At 42.0% G+C, this 23,482-nt stretch overlaps 1 protein-coding gene across 6 annotated transcripts in view; it reads right to left on the bottom strand.

Moving 5' to 3' along the window:
* TBXT (T-box transcription factor T) overlaps nucleotides 1–5,771 on the bottom strand; it is a 55,970-nt gene extending 50,199 nt beyond the window's left edge. For 2 of the 6 annotated variants that reach the window (XM_061471395.1, XM_061471392.1), the window contains exons 1-6: nucleotides 4,111–5,769; nucleotides 3,713–3,977; nucleotides 3,076–3,210; nucleotides 2,327–2,388; nucleotides 2,177–2,238; nucleotides 646–822 (exon numbers count right to left, since the gene is read on the bottom strand). In XM_061471395.1, coding sequence (XP_061327379.1) covers nucleotides 646–822; nucleotides 2,177–2,238; nucleotides 2,327–2,388; nucleotides 3,076–3,210; nucleotides 3,713–3,977; nucleotides 4,111–4,316 — 907 coding nt within the window. In that variant the 5' untranslated portion in view covers nucleotides 4,317–5,769. Of the gene's footprint in view, nucleotides 1–645; nucleotides 823–2,172; nucleotides 2,239–2,326; nucleotides 2,389–3,075; nucleotides 3,211–3,712; nucleotides 3,978–4,110 lie in introns of all 6 variants that reach the window. The other 4 variants (XR_009746578.1, XM_061471394.1, XM_061471393.1 and 1 more) reach the window with 4 other exon arrangements.
* Nucleotides 5,772–23,482: the final 17,711 nt, after the last annotated feature.

Here is a 23,482-nt window from a genome sequence, read left to right as displayed (position 1 = left end):
GAAAGGAGAAAAAAAACTCACTCTTAAAAATCTCCCCTCCCTTAAGTATCTATGCCTAAGCCTTAAGCTATTTGGCTGTACCTGAGCACAACTTTTAAATAGCTCTGCAGTTTACTCAGCTCCATATTGTTTCTGCATATCCATTTTTGACACATTCACCGAGTGCAGCCTTAATGCACTGATGTTAACTACAGCAATAGGCAAGTGAAACTGACAGAACCAGGCACTCATTTATTATGTGTTACTAGTAAATGAGGCTGACAGAACCAGACATACACTTCATCCCATCGTTATATTACCTTTAATAATGATTAATATACTCACTTTCAAACTTAAATAAAAAATAGGCAAAGTAAGTTTAAGCTCACTGCTTCTAGGAATTAAAAAGCACAAGATAAAGCCAGCACAAATCACTAATTAGCAGGAGACAGTTCTACACACCCACAGTTTTTTTCACCATAAAGAGACTGGGGACATGTACTCATCATCCCTGTTTCTTTGCAATGCTGGCCCCAAGCCCACTGCACAAACTGAGCCAGATAGCAACCTCAGTTTCTGTGGCATGGCTCAAGACGCCCACTGCTCAAAGCTCACATCCCTCAGCTCATTTCCCATCTCTTTACAGAGCTGCAACATTGGACTTACTTGGCGAGTTGTTTCTATGGGTGTAGGGGTTGGGGTAGGGGGCAGGACGGTGGTTCCTCAGCGATGAGTACCTTTCACAGCTGTGAGCAGGGGAGAGCGACAGGGGGGCTCCAAACTGAGGGTGAGGATTGGCAGGTGGGCACAGAGCCCCAGTCCCAGGAATAAGCCAACTACCCACTGTGGGGAAGCAAAAGGTTTGTAAGATGGGGATGTAATGCAGCCAGACAGGGAAAGAATCACAGCAATGAGATAAATAATTTACAGAATCATTGAATAGTTTGGGTTGGAAGGACCCCTAAAGGTCATCTAGTCCAAACTCCCTGCAAGGAGCTGCCACATCTTCAACCAGATCAGGCTGCCCAGAACCACAGACAGCCTGGCCCTGAGTATCTCCAGGATAGCGCATCTACCACCTTTCTGGGCAACGTGTGCTGGTGTTTCACCACCCTCATTGTAAAGAACTTTCTCCTCACATCCAACCTGAATCTCCCCTCTTCTACATTAAGACTATCACCTCTCATCCTGTTTGCAACAGGCCCTGCTAAAAAGTCTCTCCCCATCTTTCTTACAGGCCCTTTTAAGTCTCCCTAGAGTCTTCTCTTCTTCAGGCTGAACAACCCCAACTCTCTCAGCATTTCCTCATAGGAGAAAATAATTGACCAGTGAGGAAATGTGCATTCAGGAAAAGCAACAGTTGCAACACGGCTGCAAACTGGATCTTTACAAGTTTCTTACATGATCTTACATGATCTTATGGAGGAAAATTAGACAACAGCTTAGAAGATGCCCCATGACAAACTAACATGTTTTTTTTAAACTACTAGCTGATTACAATCACAGCAAGGAAACACTGAAATGTTAAACCCTCCCTTACATAGGTAGTGTGTGCTCAGTAATTGTTAAGTGTAATTTTCAGTTTTAAATTGCTCTACGGGGTTCTCTATAGCTAAGCTCTGAGGTTTCTCAAGATGCTAAGAAGAACTCTTAAAACTGAAGTATTTTCACCGAAACAAAATAATTCCTATTGCAATTCAAATTCTCCCCTTTATAGGCTGCACACATTTTTTGCAACAAACTCTTAAAACAGAAATCATGAAAACACTAATGCTTCATATCCATCTGAAAACAAAATATTTTAAGCAAATGCCCCTTATTTTTTTAAAGTACTTAAAACATAAGTACTATCTCGATGATTTTCTGCTGTACTTGGAAATAAACTTTTGTCTCCATATCCATATGAATATTCTTGTCCTTGTATACAGAGGCAGCTGTCTTTTTAGACATGTAGGTAACTGCAAGTTTCTATGAACAGACTGTGAATGTAATACAGAAGTCTTAACACCACACAAACATAGATTGTGATGTTTATGCAATCATAAACCTGCATGAACCATAATCATAAGGATTAGGAATATTATTCTGCCTACAAACTAACAAGCAAGACAGCAAAACACCTCCCAGAGTTTTTTTTAACAGATGAGATGGAAGAAATCAAAGTTATGCTCATGATGAAGAATGAAGGAAAACATACACTGCGAATACCCGGACTGCTGGTTGTCTCCCACTTCCTCCATCATGTCTTTGTGATCACTTCTAGAAAAGAAACCATCTTGTTTTAGTTAGGAATATGCTTTTACAAATTTATGTAAAAAATCCAGGCTTTAGAATTAAGAGCTCTCACCTTTCCTTTGCATCAAGAAATGCCTTTGCAAATGGATTGTATTTAATTTTTAAAGCCGTTATCTAAAAACAACAACAAACATCTTTATTTGCAAGTATCACCGTTCATTATCATACAGATATTAGGATTTGAGTTAGGACTATCCACTGAAGTTAGTGCAATCCCAGATTTTTGAATGAGGCCCAGAACACCAACCTATGAACATCAATTAAACAGCCTCTAAGGTCTGAACTATTAGCAGAGAGTTAATTAATCTCTCTGCCAAATTCTAAGAGACTGAATTGCCTGTTTTTATTGATCAGCTGAGGAAACAGCTAAAAAAGGTAGTGCACGAAAGAGTTATAAAAACTAACTGGTAGTTGAGAGATTTATTAAACATAGATGTGCATTTTGGCTAAGAGAGAAAGGCCAATTTTGAAAATGACACATCCAGTTATTTCACTGTGTATCTGAAAGTGACAACTGGGTTTGCTACCATACCTGTTTGGCCCACAGAATCTCTTAAGGATTATTCTCCTGCAATGAATTTGCAGTGCACATTGAGACAAAAAGCGATCAGAACTTTGTGCTATGATACATTCACAGGGTTTTTACATATATTAACTTCAGTTCTTATATTTAGCTTCAAACAAAGCACAGAAGAAACAGAGAAAAACGCAAACCGAGCCATTTATTTTTTGCTCTGTAACATACGCTTTGTCACTTGAAACCCCCTGGTACTTGCATCCTCTCTTCCCTGCTGTGCTTACCTCCTCGTTCTGGTAGGCCGTCACGGCTATAAACTGAGTCTCTGGGAAGGAATGGCTGGTGATCATCCGCTGCGGGCCACCCACTCGCACTATGTGGATCCTGGGCTCGTACTTGTGCAGAGAGTTCAACATGATCTGTGCGCAAAGGGATAGAATGTGTAAAAGGTGACAGAGCGGCGGTAGATGCAGTAAGCACAGATAGCAATCGGGGCTTAAACTGTCTAATGATCTGTCTTTCCAGTGGAGGAGAAAGAGGCAACAGGTAGAAATAAATCCTAAGAACGAAGGTGTAAGAAAAGGAAGGGAACACTGCTGTCAGACATTCCGACTTTGTGCCTAGTTATCCTCATCCCTATTACTTGACAGGCAGCTTGCATAGACACAAACACGTTGGTTGCAAATAGCCAGAAAGTTGCGTCTGCTACTCCGTTGGCATCAGCAGCTATTCAAAGTGGAAAGACATGTAACAAAGTCAAACCCCGAAGGCACCCATCCTCGGCGGAAAGAACGCATGTTTGGTAGCGGCGGTATAAAAACGAGCACCAAGGAGGGCGGTAGTAGTGGCTCGGCAGGACCCCGCCGCCCCTTGGGTCAGGCCGGGCTGGGGCTAGTCCAGCCGCTCTGAGAGGGTCCTTACCTGCCCGCCGCCATTGAGCTTGTTGGTGAGTTTGACTTTACTGAAGGAGACGGGCGCCTTCATCCAGTGCGCGCCGAAGTTGGGCGAGTCGGGGTGGATGTACACGCAGCTGGGTGCCTGCGGCTCCGGCTTCCCGCCCGGCACCCACTCCCCGTTCACATACTTCCAGCGGTGCCCGTCGGCCGCCACGAAGTCCAGCAGGAAGGAATACATGGCGTTGGGGTCCAGCCCCGACACGCTCACCTTCAGCACCGGGAACATCCTCCTGCGGGGCGACACGGAGGCGCGAGGCACGGCGGGGGGCAGCACCCCCCCCCCTTCTCTCGGCCCCGGCGCCGGGATACACACACACCCCCGCACCCAAAGCCTGCGGTGGCTCGGTGCCGCGGCTGCCCTACCTGCCGTTCTTGGTGACGATCATCTCGTTGGTGAGCTCCTTGAAGCGCAGCCACAGGTCGTTGTCCTCCAGCGTGACCCGCAGCTCTCGCTCCGTGGGGTCGCCCTTCTCGCTGCCCGCCTGCAGCTCGCTCTCCACGGCGCTCAGCAAGTGATCCACACGGTACTGCGGGGCCTTGCCCGCACCCTCCGTCCCGGGGGAGCTCATCCCGGCCCACGCCCGCCCGCCCGGCGGGGCAGGCGCCCTGGCTGAGCCCCGAGCAGCGGCGGGGCCGGGGCTGACTCCACTTGACCTCCGCGGCCCCAGCGAGCGGGAGCAGGGAAGGGGCCGCTGTTATACCCCGTCATAAACATCCCCCCAGTGACATCACCGTGCCGCCGAGGGGGGGCCGCTGATTGGCGAACGGCCGCTTTGATCCCTTCGGCCGACCTTTGCGATTGGCTGCCCGCGGCCATATCACAACGGTGCCCGGGGAAGCCTGTGATGTTAATTGCAGCCCGCGGGATTAAACGCAGCTATTTTATGTAAATCTGCCCCCAAATGTTTGCACCTCTATCAAAGCCGCCGGGGCCTGGGCTCCGGCAGCCGCGGAGGAAATGGCCCATCCCGGCAACAGCCCCATAACCTGTGCGCGGCACCTCCCGCAGCATCCACCGCCGGGACCACCGGCGCCCGCCACAGCCAGCCGCGGGGTCTGGCTTCAAGGAGCCACCGTGGCAGCGGATTCAGATTTGTGGGAGAAAATGGGAAGAGTCCTTCCCCTTCCCCCCCCCCCCCCCCAAGCCTCTCACCCCTTCACGCTCTCCCTTGTCACAAGCCTCGGAGCTTCTGCTTAAAAGAAGGTTGCAGTTAGAGACGACAACCCCGGCTGGGAAATGCCACCGAAAAGCTCTGCGGAATGGGTGAACTGAGCCTGGCACAGTCAGGGCACACACACATGTGCACACACGCCCCGCCACCGTGTCCCCAGCCTCCAGCCAGTACCGGAGCCTGTTCTGTCTCCTACTGCATGCAGTGCCTTGCCACCCGAGGGGGCTCGGCCACGGCGGCTGTGAGCCCCCCGCCTCAGAGAAACCACTCTGCTAAAAGTCAGACTGGCAGCTGAAGGCTCCGGTTCCTACAACAAGGAACCCCCCTGCCCGCGAATTTCTGCGGCAGGAGTGGAGCCCGAGCCCCGCTGGTGGAACTTTGCAAGTTGTTTGGAGAGAAAACAGGCAGTGGGGTGCGGGATAGAAGGGCTCACTTGGAACCCCCCCCCCGCCCGCCGGTGGTTTAATCGTTTGCATTCTCCGGGGCTGTGGCGGTCTGTGGTGTGAGGGAAACAGTTTATTACCTTGCCGTGAGAATCCCTGGATAGAGGGCGAGGGGGAGAGAGGTGACAATGAGCAGGAAATAGTTCAATGGGGTCTCTTTAAACAATAACAAGTTCTTTAAACGGGGCAAAGGAGAGGGGGAAAGAAGAGGCGCAGTGTAAAAATAAGGGTTTCTTTCAAAATACTCATCTCCTCCAAACACCGCGCATAGTCGCTGCCGAGATTTGTAAGATTTTAGGAGAAGGTGCCCTAGGCTCACTGGCAGCCTGGCTGGGGCCGAGGGGAGCTGGAGGTCGGGGCTGTCAGGGAAGGCGCGATGGAGGGGTCCCTGATTCAGGAGGCAGGCGACAGCTCAGTCCGGGCACCGGCTCCTTCTGCGTGCAGGCAACTCCCTCGTGCACTCCTGCCTGTATCGGTGCCTGCATCCCTACCTGCACCCCAGCCTTTCCACATCCCGCACACAGCGGAGCAGCAACCCGAGCGCGTTTCCCCTTCATCCGACTTCAAATAAACCCAACGCTTCCGCTCCTGATTTCGGTTTCTTCTTGGTGTAGCAGTTACGGGTCTGTTTTCATTGCACAGCACCGTCAGGCTCCTGTAGCATTAACTTACTTTTTGGTTTTTTCCCTTCAACCTGACATGTCACATCCCGCACACCGGCTCTCATCAACCACTTGCCCAGAAACATGCGAAAGGTTATTACCCCTTCAGGATAATTCCTGCGATAAAGTTCTCTAATGCTCTTTCTGCCTGAGCACCTACCGCCTGCTTTTCGTCCTGTTTGGAGGGGGAAAGCAGCAGTTGCAAAGAAACTATGGGCGAAGCTTCCCGAGTTGGTCCGTAGCAGCTGCTATAGAGAGTTTGAGATGGTGTTTTCACTTGTCGGGTATTTATTTCACTCCAGGTGCTCCACTCCAACCAGGCTGTCTGTACCTCGGCAGGTCGGCAGCACCGCCTCACTTCGGGTGTGTGCCCCGACGGCGACACTACAGACAACTTAGTCCCGAAAGAAACGGGCAGCAGAAACAGGTAATCCCCAAAAAGGGCCCGCAGGGACAGTCACCCTCTCCCTGCAAGTGAAGGCGAAGAAGGGACGTTCCCCTTTGCAGAAGTCGCGTCCCTTTTACCGTCCGCGGCGTGTGGGGGTGGCTGGTGGTGATGGGTCCCGTGTAAAGCAACCCGCAACCTCAGTTCTTCCTAAGGGCCACTCCATATGGCAGTGAACGTGTTTAAGAGCCGAAAGCTGCGAGACCGGCCGGAATTGGAAGCGACGGGACCGTTTAGGTGGAAAATGAACGGTTCGAAAATGAATAAATAAAATAGAGATTATCTGAATGTGTATTTAGGCGATTTGAGCTTTAAAAACACTCTTCCGGATGGATGCTTCGAGTAAGGGCTAATTCCATATATATGTGTATGTATATATATGTATACACACAAAGAAGAGGAATATCTATGATGTGCACAGGAGTGGGAAGCAACTGCAACCCGTTCTGCCGCAGACACTTATCTATGTGGTTTCTCATTTTGCACTGATTCTTTAGGCAAAGGGAGGAGCGTTGAAGTCAAATATAATTTTACACATTTCACGTTTTACTTAGTATTTAGGAACTGACCGCACCGCTCATCCCAGGCAGTGTATGCACTCAACTTTTATTGGTCCTTCGAAAAAGAGGTCTTTCCAGCTTTGCATTTTTTAATGACCATTAAAAAAGAAAAGAGAAGATGAAGTTTCCAGAAGTTATAAATAAGCTTTGGAACGGGGGGAAACAGCAACAACTACAACAACTAGAGGTAAAGTTTTCCCTGGGTTTGGATTCCTGCCGTCTTTATTTTATTCCCTTCTCTCTCTTTCTGATCTTAATTGCACCTTGGTTCTCCGGAGAGGAGTCCCCACTCCCGCAGCCTTTTCAGCGAGAGCTGCCGTGCATGACAGTTTACAGCCAAAAAACTTCCTCCTGCCGAACAGCTATAAAGTTTCCCGATTTATAGCAATACTTTCCTTCTTGCACCGGGCGAGTAGTACCCTCCAGCTACTACCCCAGGTTCGTAAAACCTGGACATCATTCTGCATCTTATTCCCGGGATAATCCCCAGGCACCTTCCAGGTGGGAACCAGCCCGTGGCCGCTCTCGCAGTCCCCGGTAGTCCCTGAGCCATGTGGAGCGTTAATCACGGTGGATAACGTGCGAAAACGAGAGCATGGCTACGTATTGGAGGTAGCTGTTTAATTATCTTTCAACTTGCAGTTCGGGGGAGGGGGAACGGACGGGGACATAGGGGCAGCGAGGACCGCCCGTAGTAAGGGGCCAGCTCCCAGGGGAGCAGCGCCGGCATCCCCTGCACCCGGGGATGAACCCCACCGTTGGCAGGTCAAAACCTCCCACCCCTGAAGAAAAAACACCGACCTTCCCACGACGTTCTTTTTGTTTGGTTCTTTAGTTTCTTTTATTTCCTCCTTAAGAAAAATGAATAATTTAATATAATATATACGTTATATATGTCACAGAGATGTATATCTCCCTACTTATTATCTGCCTTTTCCTGGACACTGAGGAGGAATATCCTACTGGTACTATGGTTGGGGCATTGATTGAGGATGCCAATGCCATTTTCATAGGAAGCTTCTGGATTTTGTTTCCATCTGGCATATTACTTATATACAAGGCTTAGACAAGAGAAAGCCTAAAGATTATTCTGTGAGAGCTCTTTATAACAACTAACCATTTTGTAACCCCAACATACTAACATATACCTACATAGGAAATGATGAAGTGAGAAAACACACAGTGGTTGTATCCATTTTAGGTTCATTTATTGTGAGTGCTATGCCTCTGAATAAGTATCTTTCAGGTTCCATACCTGTAGTATTTAATAGGGCTGGTTTTCTCCAAAGGTCTCAATGCATCCATGTTTTTGGAAAACATTTCCCTTTCAAGTAGTCTGGATGGAGCACACCATGTTGATTTTGATTTGTTTTGCCTTCTCCCTTTAGCATTTGAGGGGCAAGGCAAAGGCAGAGTGCCATCCTGCATTTTTCTGAAGGTGGCAAAACTCCCGTTGACTTAGTCACATCTTTGCTTGAGTACTGCTAAGTGCCCTCTCCATCACAAATGCTCAGATCCTGAGGTTTCCCTCTTGAATGTCAATGATCAAACTTCCAATGACTTCAGCGCCTGCTGCACTAGACAGCACCAACCGGGGAAAAACAACAAAATAAACTGAAGCTCCAATGAAAGCGCTCAAGGGAGAGTCTGACTCAAAGATAGATGAAATCAGCAAACTTGCGAGCAGAGTATTTCTGATTCAAAGTCGAAATGTCGACCTAGAATATCCTTTTCAATATCTTAATGGTATTGTTTAGGAAACTAGAGCTATTTAAACCAAGTTATCCCGAGTAAGTTAGTGCGAACAAGCCAACGGCGCAAGAGCCGTCCACCACTCTTAACAGGCCATTCCTTTGAAAACTGCAGAGACACAATGGACCACCAGGGCTGCAAAGAGCAGTGGTAGAATAATAGATAGTGTTTACTGCTTTATCCTCGCCTAAAGAATAATCTTAAAAAAAACCTATCAAGCAAAAAACAAAACAACAACAAAACAGAACCCCCACACATGCCAAAGACATATTCTGCTTCAAAACAGGGACCATAGGAGTCTGGTGACTGAAAGTACTTGCTTTGTCATGAACATCCTAGCAGGAATCCTATTGAGAGATCATACCATAAACAATACCTTTTCTTATACTTCAACACACACAGTTCCCAAAGGGTGCAAACGTAAATGTGATTTTTCTTGCTGATATACATCTTCATTATAAAAGCTAATGTTGAGGTGTCAAGTAAAAAAATCCTCAGATTTTCTGGCATTAATAAAACCAAAACAACATACCTTTGCTGGGAATATTAATCTTCGCCCCGAACATTACCTCTCTTTATAAAAGTTATGAATCAAACAGCCCGTATTCCTTCTGCAGTTCTTATAACGTCAACAAAAATTTAAGGTAGTTGGGAATCCATAGTTTCTCCTTTCCCTCTCCTTTGAACATTTCGTGGAGGTTGATGTAAAGCTTAAGACAAACTGGGTGCTTCGCAGCTACATAATAATAACACCTCTAGAAAAAAAAATAAGAAACAAAGTCCTAATTTGTAATTGAAGACTCTTTAAAAACAATTCAACTTCCTTTCCTATTTTTTTTCTCCTCCTTTAAAACTGTTTTAACACTTTTCTTCCTCCTCCTCCATAGGAAAGCTAAATATCCAATGTTAATGGGTATTATTTCATATTTTATAAATAAGGGCAACATTTTCAGTATTTGCCTGACAACTTGTGCCTGAATCTAGATTATTTTATATTCTGGAATTAATAATTGCCTTGAATGCAGCCTCAAAGCTTAAAATCTCTTTTTGAACCTTTTGCTGCCAACATTATTTCCTGATTTCTTGCTCTAGGTAAGTTCCTCATCCATAAGAAATAAAAGCACTTGGACAGCTTCAGCAATGAGAGATTACTGAAGGCAAACTCTCTGCCTCTCCTCAGCAAGGAAGTTATCTGATAAAAAAAGATGTTTTCTTTACCTCATTTGAGCTAATCTCCACTCACTGCTACCAGCAGTTTTGCTGATGCTGTCTTCATCATCTTGATGCAGCTTGCTCAGAGGAAAGGATTGGAACCTAACTCAGTCTAGATATTATTTATATTTTTATCTCTATATAACTCACATGAAGCATACTTTTACATCAATGGAGATACTTTTTAGCCCCCTCCCCTGTCTTCTCCCTTACATTGCTCTGAGCCTAATTAACCTCTTTTCTCCAAGCTGTATAGGACCTACCCAACCCTTCATTTTACCCGAACTTGCTTCCCCAGCAGGGACTTTTCCACATCTGATATAAATATTTTCATATTACTACTTTAAGAAAGTGAAAAAACTCACAAACTGCTCAAGTCACCACCATATATTGTCATGTATATCTTTTTTCTATTATATACACATTTATGTCTTGTGAGACCTCACTTGGAGTATTGTGTACAGTTCTGGTGTCCTCAACATAAAAAGGACATGGAACTGTTCAAACTAGTCCAGAGAAAGGCTACGAGGATGATCAGGGGACTGGAGCACCTCCCATACGAAGACAGGCTGAGGAAGTTGGAGCTGTTCAGCCTGGAGAAGAGAAGGCTGCGTGGAGACCTCATAGCAGCCTTCCAGTATCTGAAAGGGGCCTATAGGGATGCTGGGGATGGACTCTTCGTTAGGGACTGTAGTGATAGGACAAGGGGTAATGCGTTAAAACTTAAACAGGGGAAGCTTAGATTGGATATAAGGAAGAAATTCTTTACTGTGAGGGTGGTGAGGCACTGGAATGGGTTGCCCAGGGAAGTTGTGAATGCTCCATCCCTGGCGGTGTTCAAGGACAGGCTGGACAAAGCCTTGGGTGGCATGGTTTAGTGTGAGGTGTCCCTGCCCATGGCATGGGGGTTGGAACTAGATGATCTTAAGGTCCTTTCCAACCCTAACTCTTCTATGATTCTATGTTGTGCACCACCCTGGACAGGTCTCCTTAGAGGAAAATGAGTGGTGGTAGGACCACAGAAATTTAAATCCAGACAAGGAATAAATAAGCAGGGCCACATTCACTGAAAAATGACACCTGCAGAAAAAAGAGAAACTGCTGATGCAACAGCTCCTTAAAGAAAATCCTGTTGGTCTTCTCAAGGAGACAATGGGCAAACTAATGCCAGCTACCTGGAGAGCAGCTTCTGGGATGTACAGACACTCTTGTGATCCTCTGCTTAATGACCAGGAGCATAAAATGCTTTGCAAACTTCAGCATTTTTGTGTTAAACATACCCATTAAGCTCTGACAAACACAAATGTTTCTAACAGTTTCCTATTTTGAATTCAGCAAAGCTTAACTGGGTCTTGGACACTTTTCCTGCTTTATGCCATCTAAGGAGTTCAGCTGGGGGAAGATGGTTGAGGTAACATACAGCATGAGAGACTAGAAGCCTGGAGAGCTGATTCTGACTCACTGTCTCACTTTGGGCAAGTCTTCAGGATCTCCATGCTGGTATGCTGCTCTACTTCATACTGAAAACATTACACAGAAATTTCCATTCATAATATCCCATCCATATTTTCTCTGGAACCATTTTCAATGAAAGAAAGTATCCAATAAGCTAATAATACATAATGAAAAGTAATTACATGTCAAAACAAGTATTCAGAATCTTTGCTCTCTGGTAATGCAAATCCAGTCTGACTGCCTAACAAGGGTGCATTTTTCCTGCTGGATGCTTTTTGAACACTGGCATGTCTACCAAACTGCTTGTTTCAGTCCCACTTAGTTCCTGCATGCTGCAGACATTGGTTTACTTTGCACTAAAAAAAACCCATAACCAGTCTGCATAGTAAAAAGGGACATTTAAGCCCTACCATTTTGTCCAGCGGTCCGTGTGGTCAGTACCACATGCAGATACAAGAGATGATGAATGAGCAACAAGGGATAAATGTGTGGGGGACAGCATCATGTGATAACCACCAGGGCATGTGCTACAATGAAGCAGTGCCAGGAATACCTAGGAGACACTGCAGACACCCGAGCGTCTCCTTGAAAGCCCTGCATGTTAGATGCTTTCCCAGGGCCAGAAAGCATTTCTTGCCCTTGCTAAGAAAATGTCAGCTGTGTGACCTAGGACTGGTGGTTCTGTAGTCTGAGGTAGCAGTGATTAGTTGTTGCATAGGAAGAAACGATCCTTCACCCCTGATTATGCAGATTATTTTGTAATGTTTCCAGTCAGAGAGACATTGCCTCTGTGCTTCTATTGACTCACTTATTCCTCAAAGTATGAGGCCATATAGCTGTGTTTTTTATAAGCCAACTTAATTTTTTTTTCTTATCCACCTTGCTTCTGACCTCCATGCTAATTAAAACTGCTTATTCCCATGAAACTACTTTTTATGTCTAGCTCAGAGCAGTAGAAGTTCACTGTATTCCTGGATTATTTCTTGCAGGTTGGTAGGAAAAATCTAGAAAATCTGTGCCATCTTTTCACATTAAACATCAGTGGCCTCAATTAGTGATTAACTAGTTCAAAACACTCTACAGAAGCACAATTTTGACAACGTTGTGCACTAAATATCTTTCTGTCAATGCTGATTGCAGCAGCCTGAATTAAAATTCTCAGATAAGGTCAACTAAACAGCAGTGGATCTAACTAGGACACCTCTTTCTTTTTACTCCCTTGGACCTCAGAAATCTTAATCTTTCCATCATCTCATAATGGCTCTTGCATTTCCCTGTATATATAAGATAATTGAAGAAGGTGAAACCTTTATTTTAAAAGTTAGTGATAGAACCACATGCTAATTCACCCAGATCTCTAAAAGGGAGAATATGAATTCGGGTATACCCAGCTTTATTATTGTTAGGAATTCAGTTGTATACAATCCTTCAGCAATAACATATTTGCCCCTCCTCAGTAAATACAAAATTACAATTTGTGGTAGTCAGCTGGACTGTGTTGTTGGTACACATTTGCACCAAATCTGTGTGCATAACTTTCTTGTGGTAACAGAAAAAGACATTGATCCCAATCATATCTACCTGCATTAGTACTTTTGATAGTTCCTAATTCAAGAGGCATTTTGTCATTTGTACTTAACGTTGTTCCACACTATGCTACGGGAGTTTTCTCTCACTGAGAACTGGAAACTTTTGACCCAATTGCAATGACATTCCAGAGTATCACATTCAGTATTCCAGACACATGAGTGAAAAATCAATAATCATTATGCAAGAATTACCAGGCATTGTAAATCTGAACTACATTTCTGTTCATTCAGAGATACTATGATACCTGAGATCTCAAACCTAAAACTTGCTGATGTTGCCAACTGTGCTTATTTAAGTTGACAGGTTACTTTCTGTCATAGATTTACCACTTGCATTCTTGTTAATGTAATACATTAGTAATCTTGCAGGCACATTGCAAGCATTTCTTTGCCTTCTTCAGCTTATCTTAAAAAAGTTGTTAGCCTCCAGTTAAATTAAAACAAATCTTAACCATGCAATAGTTATCGTTGTTCTATACTAGTAAAAAAACCACAAACATCACCAACTGAAGCCTTCTCCAATTCCATCCATGAGACAGCTTGGTATTTGTGCTTAACACTAGCTTTGCAAAAATTTTCTTTAAGAAACCAGAGGGCAAATTTCAGTATTGTCCAAGTCTGTAATTTAAGGTGCATTTCACTTTCAGAATCTTGTGGCAGATGCCATGTATGCACAGGAATTCACTCCTGATTCTGTTTGTCTAGGTGTCAAGGACAGGGTCAATCTGAGCAGTAGAGAAAGAACTGCTTTACTTTCAAGGTATGTTTCCTGAGGAAAAAAGCCCTTTATTTCAATCCCCAACATATCGTCAGCTTTGATAAAACCAGAATTTAATCCAAGACTTCATCTTCAGCAGATGTCTCGTCTCACACATTTAGTTGTATACACTTACAGTAAACATGTTTCTATTCCAACAGCAACTGCTGTGATGCACTGAAAACTTTTCTCCCCATTTTACATCTAGAAACACAATATTAGAGTGTGCAAAATCAGAACAGTAGTTCTTATAATTTTTGTCTCTGAGCAACAACTGGAAGCTGAAAAGTCTTGTATTTACAAGACTGGGTAATGACTTGTGTCTCTATTTTATTTGGGGGGGGGGGTGTGTGTTTGTTTCACTTGGGTTTGTTTGTTTGTTTGTGTTTTTTAATTTTTCAGATTTGCATCCTGAATAGCAGTGAAAAAGAGGTGTAATGTGAGAGCGCATACACATTACAAATCTTCCTTCCAGAAAAGAAAGGATAGGAATCAACCAAGTCTCCAAAATTCCTTTTTATCTTTGGCCCTGACTGTTCTTTAAAAGTCTTTGTGTTTCCACAAGGAGGTTTTGGCAAGTGTTTCGTTTGGGAAGGGGGGGAGGAGAAGGAAAATCAGTGGGAGGAATCTAAAAATCTCCACCTTTTGGCTGTCTCAAGTACTTGTCTGCCTGGAAGCTCAATATGATGCAATTAATGAACAGCAGTTCTCCACCTTCAGTACTTCCTCCCTTTTTCGAGACAGATGTGGTGACAGCATGGCACCTTCTTTAAAGAACTCAGTTTTATGGAAGCTGATCTCAGCAAGGCACGAGTGGTTACAAGCTTTTGGTTGCTCCATGTATTTTCAAGAAGAATCACAGTGTTTCACAGCAAATACCCAGAGACAATATCAGAGATGAAAACCAATTCCATGCAGGGTTCAGCAAATGCCTCCTTTAATCTGGATTCCTTTCAAATATCCAGGCATGCTAAAGTTTCCTTTCCTTGTCTTGAAAAACGCTCTTATGGAAAAACACATCTCGCTTGCAAGCTATCTTTTTTCTCATACACTGCACACATTTTACTCTGTTTAGCTTTCCTCCTATTCCTCCTAGATATATCTTCATATGCAACATCAAAACAGTTCTTTCATTCTGTGCTTTTACATCTCACAAGCTATACAACACCACCCTCTCCTCACTTATATCCAAATGCAAGAAACAAACTGACTCAAAACTCAACCTATCAGAGTGCCTAATGTTAGATAACCAAATAAGTTACCTGCTAATATCAGTGGTGCTAAACATTTACAATTCCTACCAAAGTCAAGAACTTTAGAAAACTGGGATAATTCAGCCCCTACAACCTCCATCTCCCCCCACCTCCAGACACAGAGCGGTATTCATAGTCTCAGCTTTACTCACTGAACTAATTGTATGAAGCTTAACCAAACCGGATAAAGCAATTGCAGAAATTAAGTTACCAAATTGGATTCACACGCCTAAATTTAGCCACATAAGTTTGATAAATATTTTGGCTTAAACATTAAAAAAAGAAAACAAGACAGAAGAAAACAACTCAATAGATACAGAATCCCAGACTTTCTTCCAAAAGGAAGCACAGCTCCAGGAAGCCTTATGGATATCAACCAGATGTCATGAGAAATGGAAGTATGGTATAACAGCCTTCTCCAGACTTCAGGCTTCACAGCGCCCTGCAAAAGCTACATGAAGGATGCATGGAGAATAAAATCTTTCCCTTGGGTATTTCCTCAAAACTTTGACAAAACCTGATTTCTCTAATATTGCCAATGTTCTAACTCAGAGAAAGATCAGAGGAAAATAGTGATCCCAGCACATTTGAAGTATTTGTGAAGATGATAGTTTTTGGTCTGCCTCTGTAAAAATTTGGGTTAAGCTTCAATCATAATTCAAACCAAGATCCACATTTTTAAAATATTTTTTAAATAAACACAGTATTTATAAATTCTCAGAGTTAACAAAGCAAGATTAGTTTTACACAAGTATTTATAAAGAAATAATAGTATTGAACTATGAAAAGTGAAGTTTTAACAGCTTTAGACCAACTGATGCGTATTTAAAGAGAAATACTGAACAGTAACTGAACAGCAAGAGTAACAGGTAGGAGGGTGTTTTCAACTGATATATTTGAGATGTCTCAGTTGAGAAACTTTGACGCTAAATCCCAAGTATTTCTAGTTATTTTTACGTCAATGTTTTGTTACTAGGCTTCCAAGTAGAAATCCTGAACAAGATGCAAAGGCACTATCTTACCTTCTACTTGTAGTTGAAGAGCTTTGTGCACAGCTCCAGAGGAACTCCTGTTGCTTAAAGTCCTGGTGAGAATCTCCTTCAAGAGAACAAACCCATGGAAGTGAAAGGCAATTGCCTATTTCATGTCTGCTTTCTTCATTCTACTCTAATTAACAGCTCTAGAAGACTTTTAGGAGAAGCAGATTGTTTTTACAGGTTGCTGAAAGCTAAACTTTTCATGGAGAACTGGATGGAGATCTCACATTAAAAGGCAGTCAGCAGAAATATGCTAATTTGGAAAGGAATGTTGACTTATCAATACACTCCAAAATATACTAATTACATTGAACATTTCTACTGTGTTTTCCCATCAACTGGTCAGAAAGAGGGGAGGAAAAAAAACAGACAATCCTATTTTGGAAATGCTTTCAGCCTAAAGGAGTGTGAGAGTAGATTGCTTAAGAGTCTTGTCTCAAGAATAGTTACTGTCATTTCAAGGTATTTTTCCTGCTGAAGGTGTCTGGATTAAATACTGTAGTCTTTGCTATACATTTTAAAGAGTAAACCCAAAATATTTATTTTTTGTTTTAGCTGTCTTTATCTAAGACTTCAGTTCAGGTTTATATCACCATCACTTGCAGTGGAATTTCTATGGTACTCATAATTTCTAAGCAATTTCCACAGACACATAATAGAGGTTTATAAGACAAATATAGATACATCAATGTACCATGTCCTGGTTTTCACTGTTGCATTACATTCCTTATTTTCCATCTTTGACTACTAATCATTGGCTTGCAGTTGGTAAATAGCTCTTCCTGTGCATTTCAGAATAGTGCAGTAATCTGTGAGGAAGTTTTTATATATCCTACCTGATTTTTTTACCTGTTCATTCTTGTGAATCACATCTTTTTATTTGTAGTTATACCTTGGACTGAGTCGAATTTGGAGTAGCAAGGCTTGCTGCCTGGCAGACCTTCCTGAAGTCAAGTATGATGATATGTAGAAACTGAAATTATGCTTGCATGAGTTCAGAAATTAGTCTTACATTCATGAGGAGAGCTTTGGATTAAATAACATTATTAATTACATGCAACCATGCTACCCTAAGAGTAGTTAGCAACAAGGTTTAGAAATCCTTCTGCATAAAATCAAATCGTATATATGCCAGATAAGTATTGTGTGTATATATTAAAGAACTCTACAAAAGATACATACATATAGAATGATATCATACATATAGTGAACTATAACTCCTTAGTTAACACAGTTGCTCTGCTTTACGCTAGTTGCAGTACAGCAAATCAACCTGTCCTTTTGCAAGTAGACTGGCATTAACAATTTACTCAGATTTTCCCAGTTCTTAAGCATGGAAGCTGTAGCAGTATCTTACAGACTATGCTATCAACCAATATATTTGACACCTAAATAGTGTAACATACCATCATGAGTAAGTGACACAACAAGTCCTTTCAGGGGAAGCTTCTCAACTTGTGGTCATGATGGTCATTGGACTGTTGTTATACTTGCCTCTTTAGGGAAGGTTCATTAAAAAGGAATAAAATTTGAGTGTTCCCCAAAAGTTTAGCTAACAAAGTCTACTGTTGCCCTTCATTTTTTAAATGTTCTTTTTTAAAATGCCAGCAACAGCCATTAGTAAAGTCTATCAAGCACTTATTTCCAGGAGCTCTCTATGAAACAGTAGCACCTCGTAATAAGGTAAATTGAACATATATATACACATACATGTTCAGAAGTAGTGGGACTATAAATGAAACTGTTTGCTGGATGACTGCAGCAAGGATCCTTTCTGGTCAGCAGAGCTGTGTTAGATTGTGTATAACGAGGTGTCACAGAATTTCCAGTTACTAAAGCATCTCAGAGGAAGAATGCTAAGATTCTAATATCCAAGCTTTGAAGACTGCAATGGTAATGGCAAAGCAGGGACTGACTTGAGAGAGAGTAGATACAACCTATGAGAGAATTACAAGATTTCAAAAATCACCCCCAAATGTGTGCAGTTTGTTTCCCTTCTGGTGCTTCATAGAGGCTGGCAATTTCTTTGTGCTTTGTTTTGGAACATGATTGGAAACAATGATTTGGGTTTGGCACTTACTGATATACCAGCATAAGTTGTTAGAAACACCACAGTCTTTTGAAGACAAGACTGATCCATGAGGTATTTTCTTGGCCTTTACACTAACTTTAATTATGTGCAGATAATAAAAATATGCCTTTGTTTGACTCTATTAAAACTACCATTGACAGTCCAACAAAATCTTTTTACACCTGAGCAGCTGCTTAGTAGGAAAGCATCCCAACAATGAAATCCCAGCAATGTAAAACCCTTGAACCTTTCTCTGGCCCTTTGCTTGGGGACATTCTCCCTGAAGTCCCTCAGTTCTTTCCCAGATTCCTAATTATATATTTCTTTTCTACTATACTAAAACAACTGCTAAACTTGGAGCAGCCTAGATCTGAGGAAGGGGGTTCCAATACCTCGCAGAGAAATCTGCTCAGCAATTTAATTTCTGTCTTTTATGCAGGAAGGAAGCCCCTTTCGGGAAGCAGACCAAATCACAGTTCAGCTGTAGTAAGTGATTTTAGGTTGCTCCTATAATAAAAACTCTTAAGCCCCTATTGCAGCCTAATGGGGCTGCTGGTGTGCATTCACACAGTCCTACTGAAATGCCCTCCTCATTAAATGGGTTATTCAGAAACCAAAGTCTACGGTGACTTTGGTTTCTGAATAACTTTAGACACAATGCCAGGGTCAAAATGTAGCTCCTGAAAGGCCTCAAGACAGCAGAGTAACTGCTGATCACTAGGATTTGCATAAGGGGAATCAGAAGATGAAGATCTGGTTATCTAGTCATGTTTCTTCGCAATGCAAGGTTGTCTCCTGTTACATTGGTGTACTGTAAATTGCTAGGGAATCGCCAGCAAGGATGACAGCGTTTTGTCACAGTTGTGATTAAAAGACTGAATCCTTAGGGCCCCTTTAAATTGCCTTTCCTTTTGTCCTAATTCAAGCAGAATTTCATTGTTTTCAATGTGTGGGAGGAGGATTCAGGTGGAAACACGAGCAAATTTCTGTCCCAGAGAGGTATGCAAACAAGCAGAAGTGAACTTCTAGAGAAATTATTTTACTGCCTATTAGTGTCTGCCAGTTTTCATAGGTTCATCAGGATGCATGAGAATTCCCCTGTAAAGTAATTTATGTGCTGTGCTGTTGAGCAACACTTGACTCTTTTGATCTTTGATATTAGGGATAATGAATTTGTAGGCACCTTCAGCTTCCTCAGCATTGTCATGCAACCTAAGCTGACTACTAGACTGGTCTGACTGCTGTTTGTTCCATTTACTCAGTGGTAAGTAACACACTATGATTCTCTCAAGCATAAAATGGAAACAGGCAGGATTTTATAAACTATTAGAAGAACCTGATTAAAAAACAAAGGTACATCATTGCAATTGTATCTTTCTTAAATAAGGTGAATAGATGAGACATCACTTTCTAAATATCTTTTTTTTGGTTGCTTAAACTAGTTTTGGCAGTTATCCTTGTAATTCTCATATGGTGGTGATGAAAGTTGGCTTTTATGTTTTTACTGAAAAATTTGGGATATGACCTTCCAAAGCTGGGAAAATGATTGTTGTGCTTTCTCTCCCTCTTTAAAGAGACTGTACTTCTCCTTTCCAGATCACCACCACATTAGGAGGTTAATACTATGCACCTGAGGCCTTTCTATAGTCTAGTACAGAAAGGTACTTCCTTGCTAAACATCCTTACATGGATTTGAAAATATTTCTATGTGTAAAAGCTTTCCAAAACCTTTAAGACACAAATTCAGCCCAAATTTTCAGTTCAGCTTAATTTTTCTTCACTTTCCTTCACAGGTACATATGTGCTTCTAACAATGCTGTTAAACATGTTAAGAGGGAAAGTTCTCAATTCTGTACAAATGACTTAGACAGCAACCTGTCATAACTGCATGCAAGTTGCATGCAGTCTTTCTTGGTACTTGTATATCTCCTTCTGAAGGAAAACACTGCTATGTTTTAAGATAGCATTTTCTTGAGACATTTGGTGGTTCCTTCTTTTCTCTGATATATTCTTGTCTACTGTCAATGGGACTTCAAATGTTCCAGGCTTCCCCCCTGAGAACTGGGCTCCTGCTGCACATCTCCAGAGCCTGTGGGAACAAAGAGCCAGAAGTGCTGGGAGGAAGGATGAAAAACCAGTGGGAATGGGCAGGAGACAGGCAAGGCAGTGGGGGAAGGGGCTATGGGACGGTGGGGGGAATGGGAACAGAAAGGAGCCAGATCTGGTGAGCCAAGGAGAAACCCAGTAGGAGAAACTTCTTTGTTTGGAGGAGAGAACAAAGGGAAAAGAGAGATTGTGGAAGAAGCATAGCTGTCAGGTCAGAAGAAATTCATTATTCTGATCCAGTCTGCACCCATGAAGGGGCTGATGTAAACACACAGAGGGAACCGATTAGCATGTGCAAGAAAACATGCTGCTTTTGCTCTGGTTGTGACAATTGATCCTTGTTTTTTATTTTCTTTTTTTTTTTTTTTTTCTCATCTCTTTTTTGGCACTTAATTCACTTTGAGCAAAAACAACTAGATATGAAAATGTAAAGCTGGAAATCTAATATGGCAAGGCTACAGATACTGACTTCACTGATCTTGACACATAGATCTAAACATACGTATTTTCAGCAGTTCAGAAGTATTGGTTTCTCTTAGATGGGGCTGACTGTTGCAAAGAAAACCAACCTGACCCATGGTGATCTGAGTCCTCTCTAAACCTTATATTTTTGATGTATCCTGCTCCGCTTCTCCTGGGGTATGAGAAATTTAGCAGGAAGAAGTTGGCATCAATGCAAAAGTTTTGGTGCTGTTTGTGTATGTAATTGTTTAAGTTAATTGTAATTGTTTATGTAAGTTAAAAACACCATTTATTTGTGTAAAGCAGAAATACCAAATCTCCATGAGGAATCAATATATATCTCCAGTTATCAAGCAGACCATGTAAAACATCAAAACTGAAGCAATACTTACCTTTTCTAAGTTAACTAATATCTAGTGCTTTACTGCAGGACTGAATGTTTTTTCCTCCTAGTGGTATTACAGCAGAGTAGTCAGCATTTCAATGTAATCTGCACTACAATGCCCTATGTTAATGCAGACAGATACTTCAAAAACAGAACAACATGTTAATGGTCCCTCCCATATAACTCTTGGGCCTAACAATTAGTAGCCACTTTTATTAGCAGTTAAGTGCAGAAATATACCATTTAAAATCTTACAACCTTTGTTCTGGATTTTAGGTGACTTCAACAAAATGTGTCTTTACTAATGCCCTTTGTAAGCTTGCATGTCTGCTGTAAGTAGTATTTTTATCCCCTGGCTGTTGCCTGGATTACAAGGCAAAAACAGGACACCTTGTTTTGCTAAAACTGTTGGCTTCCTCTTCACATTTACTTTAAGATATGAGCAAAGGCTGAGAAACTTCCCTTACTGGTCATGGATAAATTTTTTTCCCTCCAGTTCTTTATCTGCTCCACTTGGAACTCTGAAATTAGTACTTGGAAATGAAGCTATTTATCTTGGTGCGAATGGGGTTACACTCTGAATTTTTAGTTATAAAATTGAGTTAAACATCAATTTATTGATTCCTGGACAAAAGAATGTCTCAAAAGAGTGCTACCAACTTCAGGAAGATTCTTCCTGTGAGCATGATTTTTTTATCAGAATAGCCATGCTCTTTCAAAGCCGGCTGGCCAGTCCTGATTTTGTTGGTTTCACCTTCCATACATTTACCATTTCAGTTGCTCCTGTTTTAACACATGCTGGTTGTGTTTTGTGCAAGATATATAAAACCAGAAGCCATTTCTGGAAGAAATGAACTTGTTCTCTAGATCTCATTTTCTGCAATGAATTTACACTGCCCTTACATATACATCCCTGGTCCTGCTACTAACTGGGGTGTTCAAGCCTTAAAATCCATCTTTTCTGCATGGTTGCAATGTGATAAATATCCTCAAAAGACTTCCTTACTTAGCAGTGGCCACTAATACACGGTCTTGTGATACAGCTTTTCTTCCAACAATTGAGGAGATTTGCTGGCACTTTGACTTCATCCATGTTCAAATGAACCGAGAGTTTGCCAGTCAGTTCTCAGGGACCTGGAAGGCAGCTTATGCGCCCGGCTAAATTTGCCCTGCAATTTCTAGCCATGACAGGAAAAACAATTTGCACATCCATTTCATTTTCTAAAGAGTGAGGGAATGAATTTTTACATATATAAAAATTTGAGGGTTTTATCTAAGCACAACTCTCTGGGGTTTCCTTCTCCATCATGATTAAGTTTTTCCTTTTGTTGACACTCCTAATTCTCAGTGAATATTTGTGTTTAATATTCTATCCTGTCAATCTATCTACTGAATATATAAAACAGATAATGGTCCACCTAGGAGAGATTTTTTTCTTCTCCATTGACCTTTTTTGATTCTTTAAAGTGTCCTTATCTCTCCCATTACAAGAACGATGATCTCTCATACAGCTGAGTGTCTTGTCTCTGCTACAGGACTCTGGTCTGTTTAATTCTCTAAGCAGTTACTGAGAGAGTGCAAGGCAGCTCACTCCTGTGTGAGGTATAGTGTCTTTTATAAAATGAAACTGAAAACTTTTTTCTTCAATATAACAAGAATATGAACAGACTTCTGAATATGCTTATTATACTGTTTCCTGGGAAACTTCATTTATTGATTCAAATTCAGTCTTGTTGCTTGTACATATTGGTACATGGAAGGTCTTACACTGGAAAACTTTATCTTCCAACTTAGCCACAGGACAAAATTAAGAAAATAGCTAGCATTCTGATTTTCAGTTCTGTGAGTATATTAGCTCAAACAGAGAAATTCAAGTTTCATGATACCGGTTGAGGCTTTCAGTTGCAGTAAAACCAACCATTCTGAAAAATTACTTTGCAGATTTCTTACAGAACAGGAAGATAAAGGAACAACAAAAATTCTTATCTTTATGCAGGGCCAGGATAATTATTAATACCAAGACTTCCAAGTACTTATAGATAACCCGTACCTGAGGTGGCTTTTTGAGAAATTATATAAAGGCAATCTCTAGCTTCTACATTTTAGTAATTCTTTTCCAGTTTAGATTTCTTCTTTATCTGCGTAATTATTCCAGTGCGTAAGCTTGACTTAGCTTCCTAAAGATAAAAACCCACTGTGTTGCAGAATTAAGCTGTTCACATTAATAGTGCTGGTCCTCAACAAAAAGTTTATCATCACTGTAGTTATATTAGTTTCTTCAAAAATAATTTAGTACATCGCTACTTATTTAAGAGGGGAGAAAAATGCAATATTTGCAGAGGTAAATATTTTCACAAAACATGTATAATATGGA

This window comes from Pezoporus flaviventris, unplaced genomic scaffold, assembly GCF_033815535.1.
Source record: "Pezoporus flaviventris isolate CSIRO_AGI_PZ_B2104156 unplaced genomic scaffold, CSIRO_AGI_Pfla_v1 ptg000066l, whole genome shotgun sequence".
In the NCBI taxonomy this organism is placed as follows: Eukaryota; Metazoa; Chordata; class Aves; order Psittaciformes; family Psittacidae; genus Pezoporus; species Pezoporus flaviventris.
This window is presented reverse-complemented; position numbering and strand designations above follow the sequence as displayed.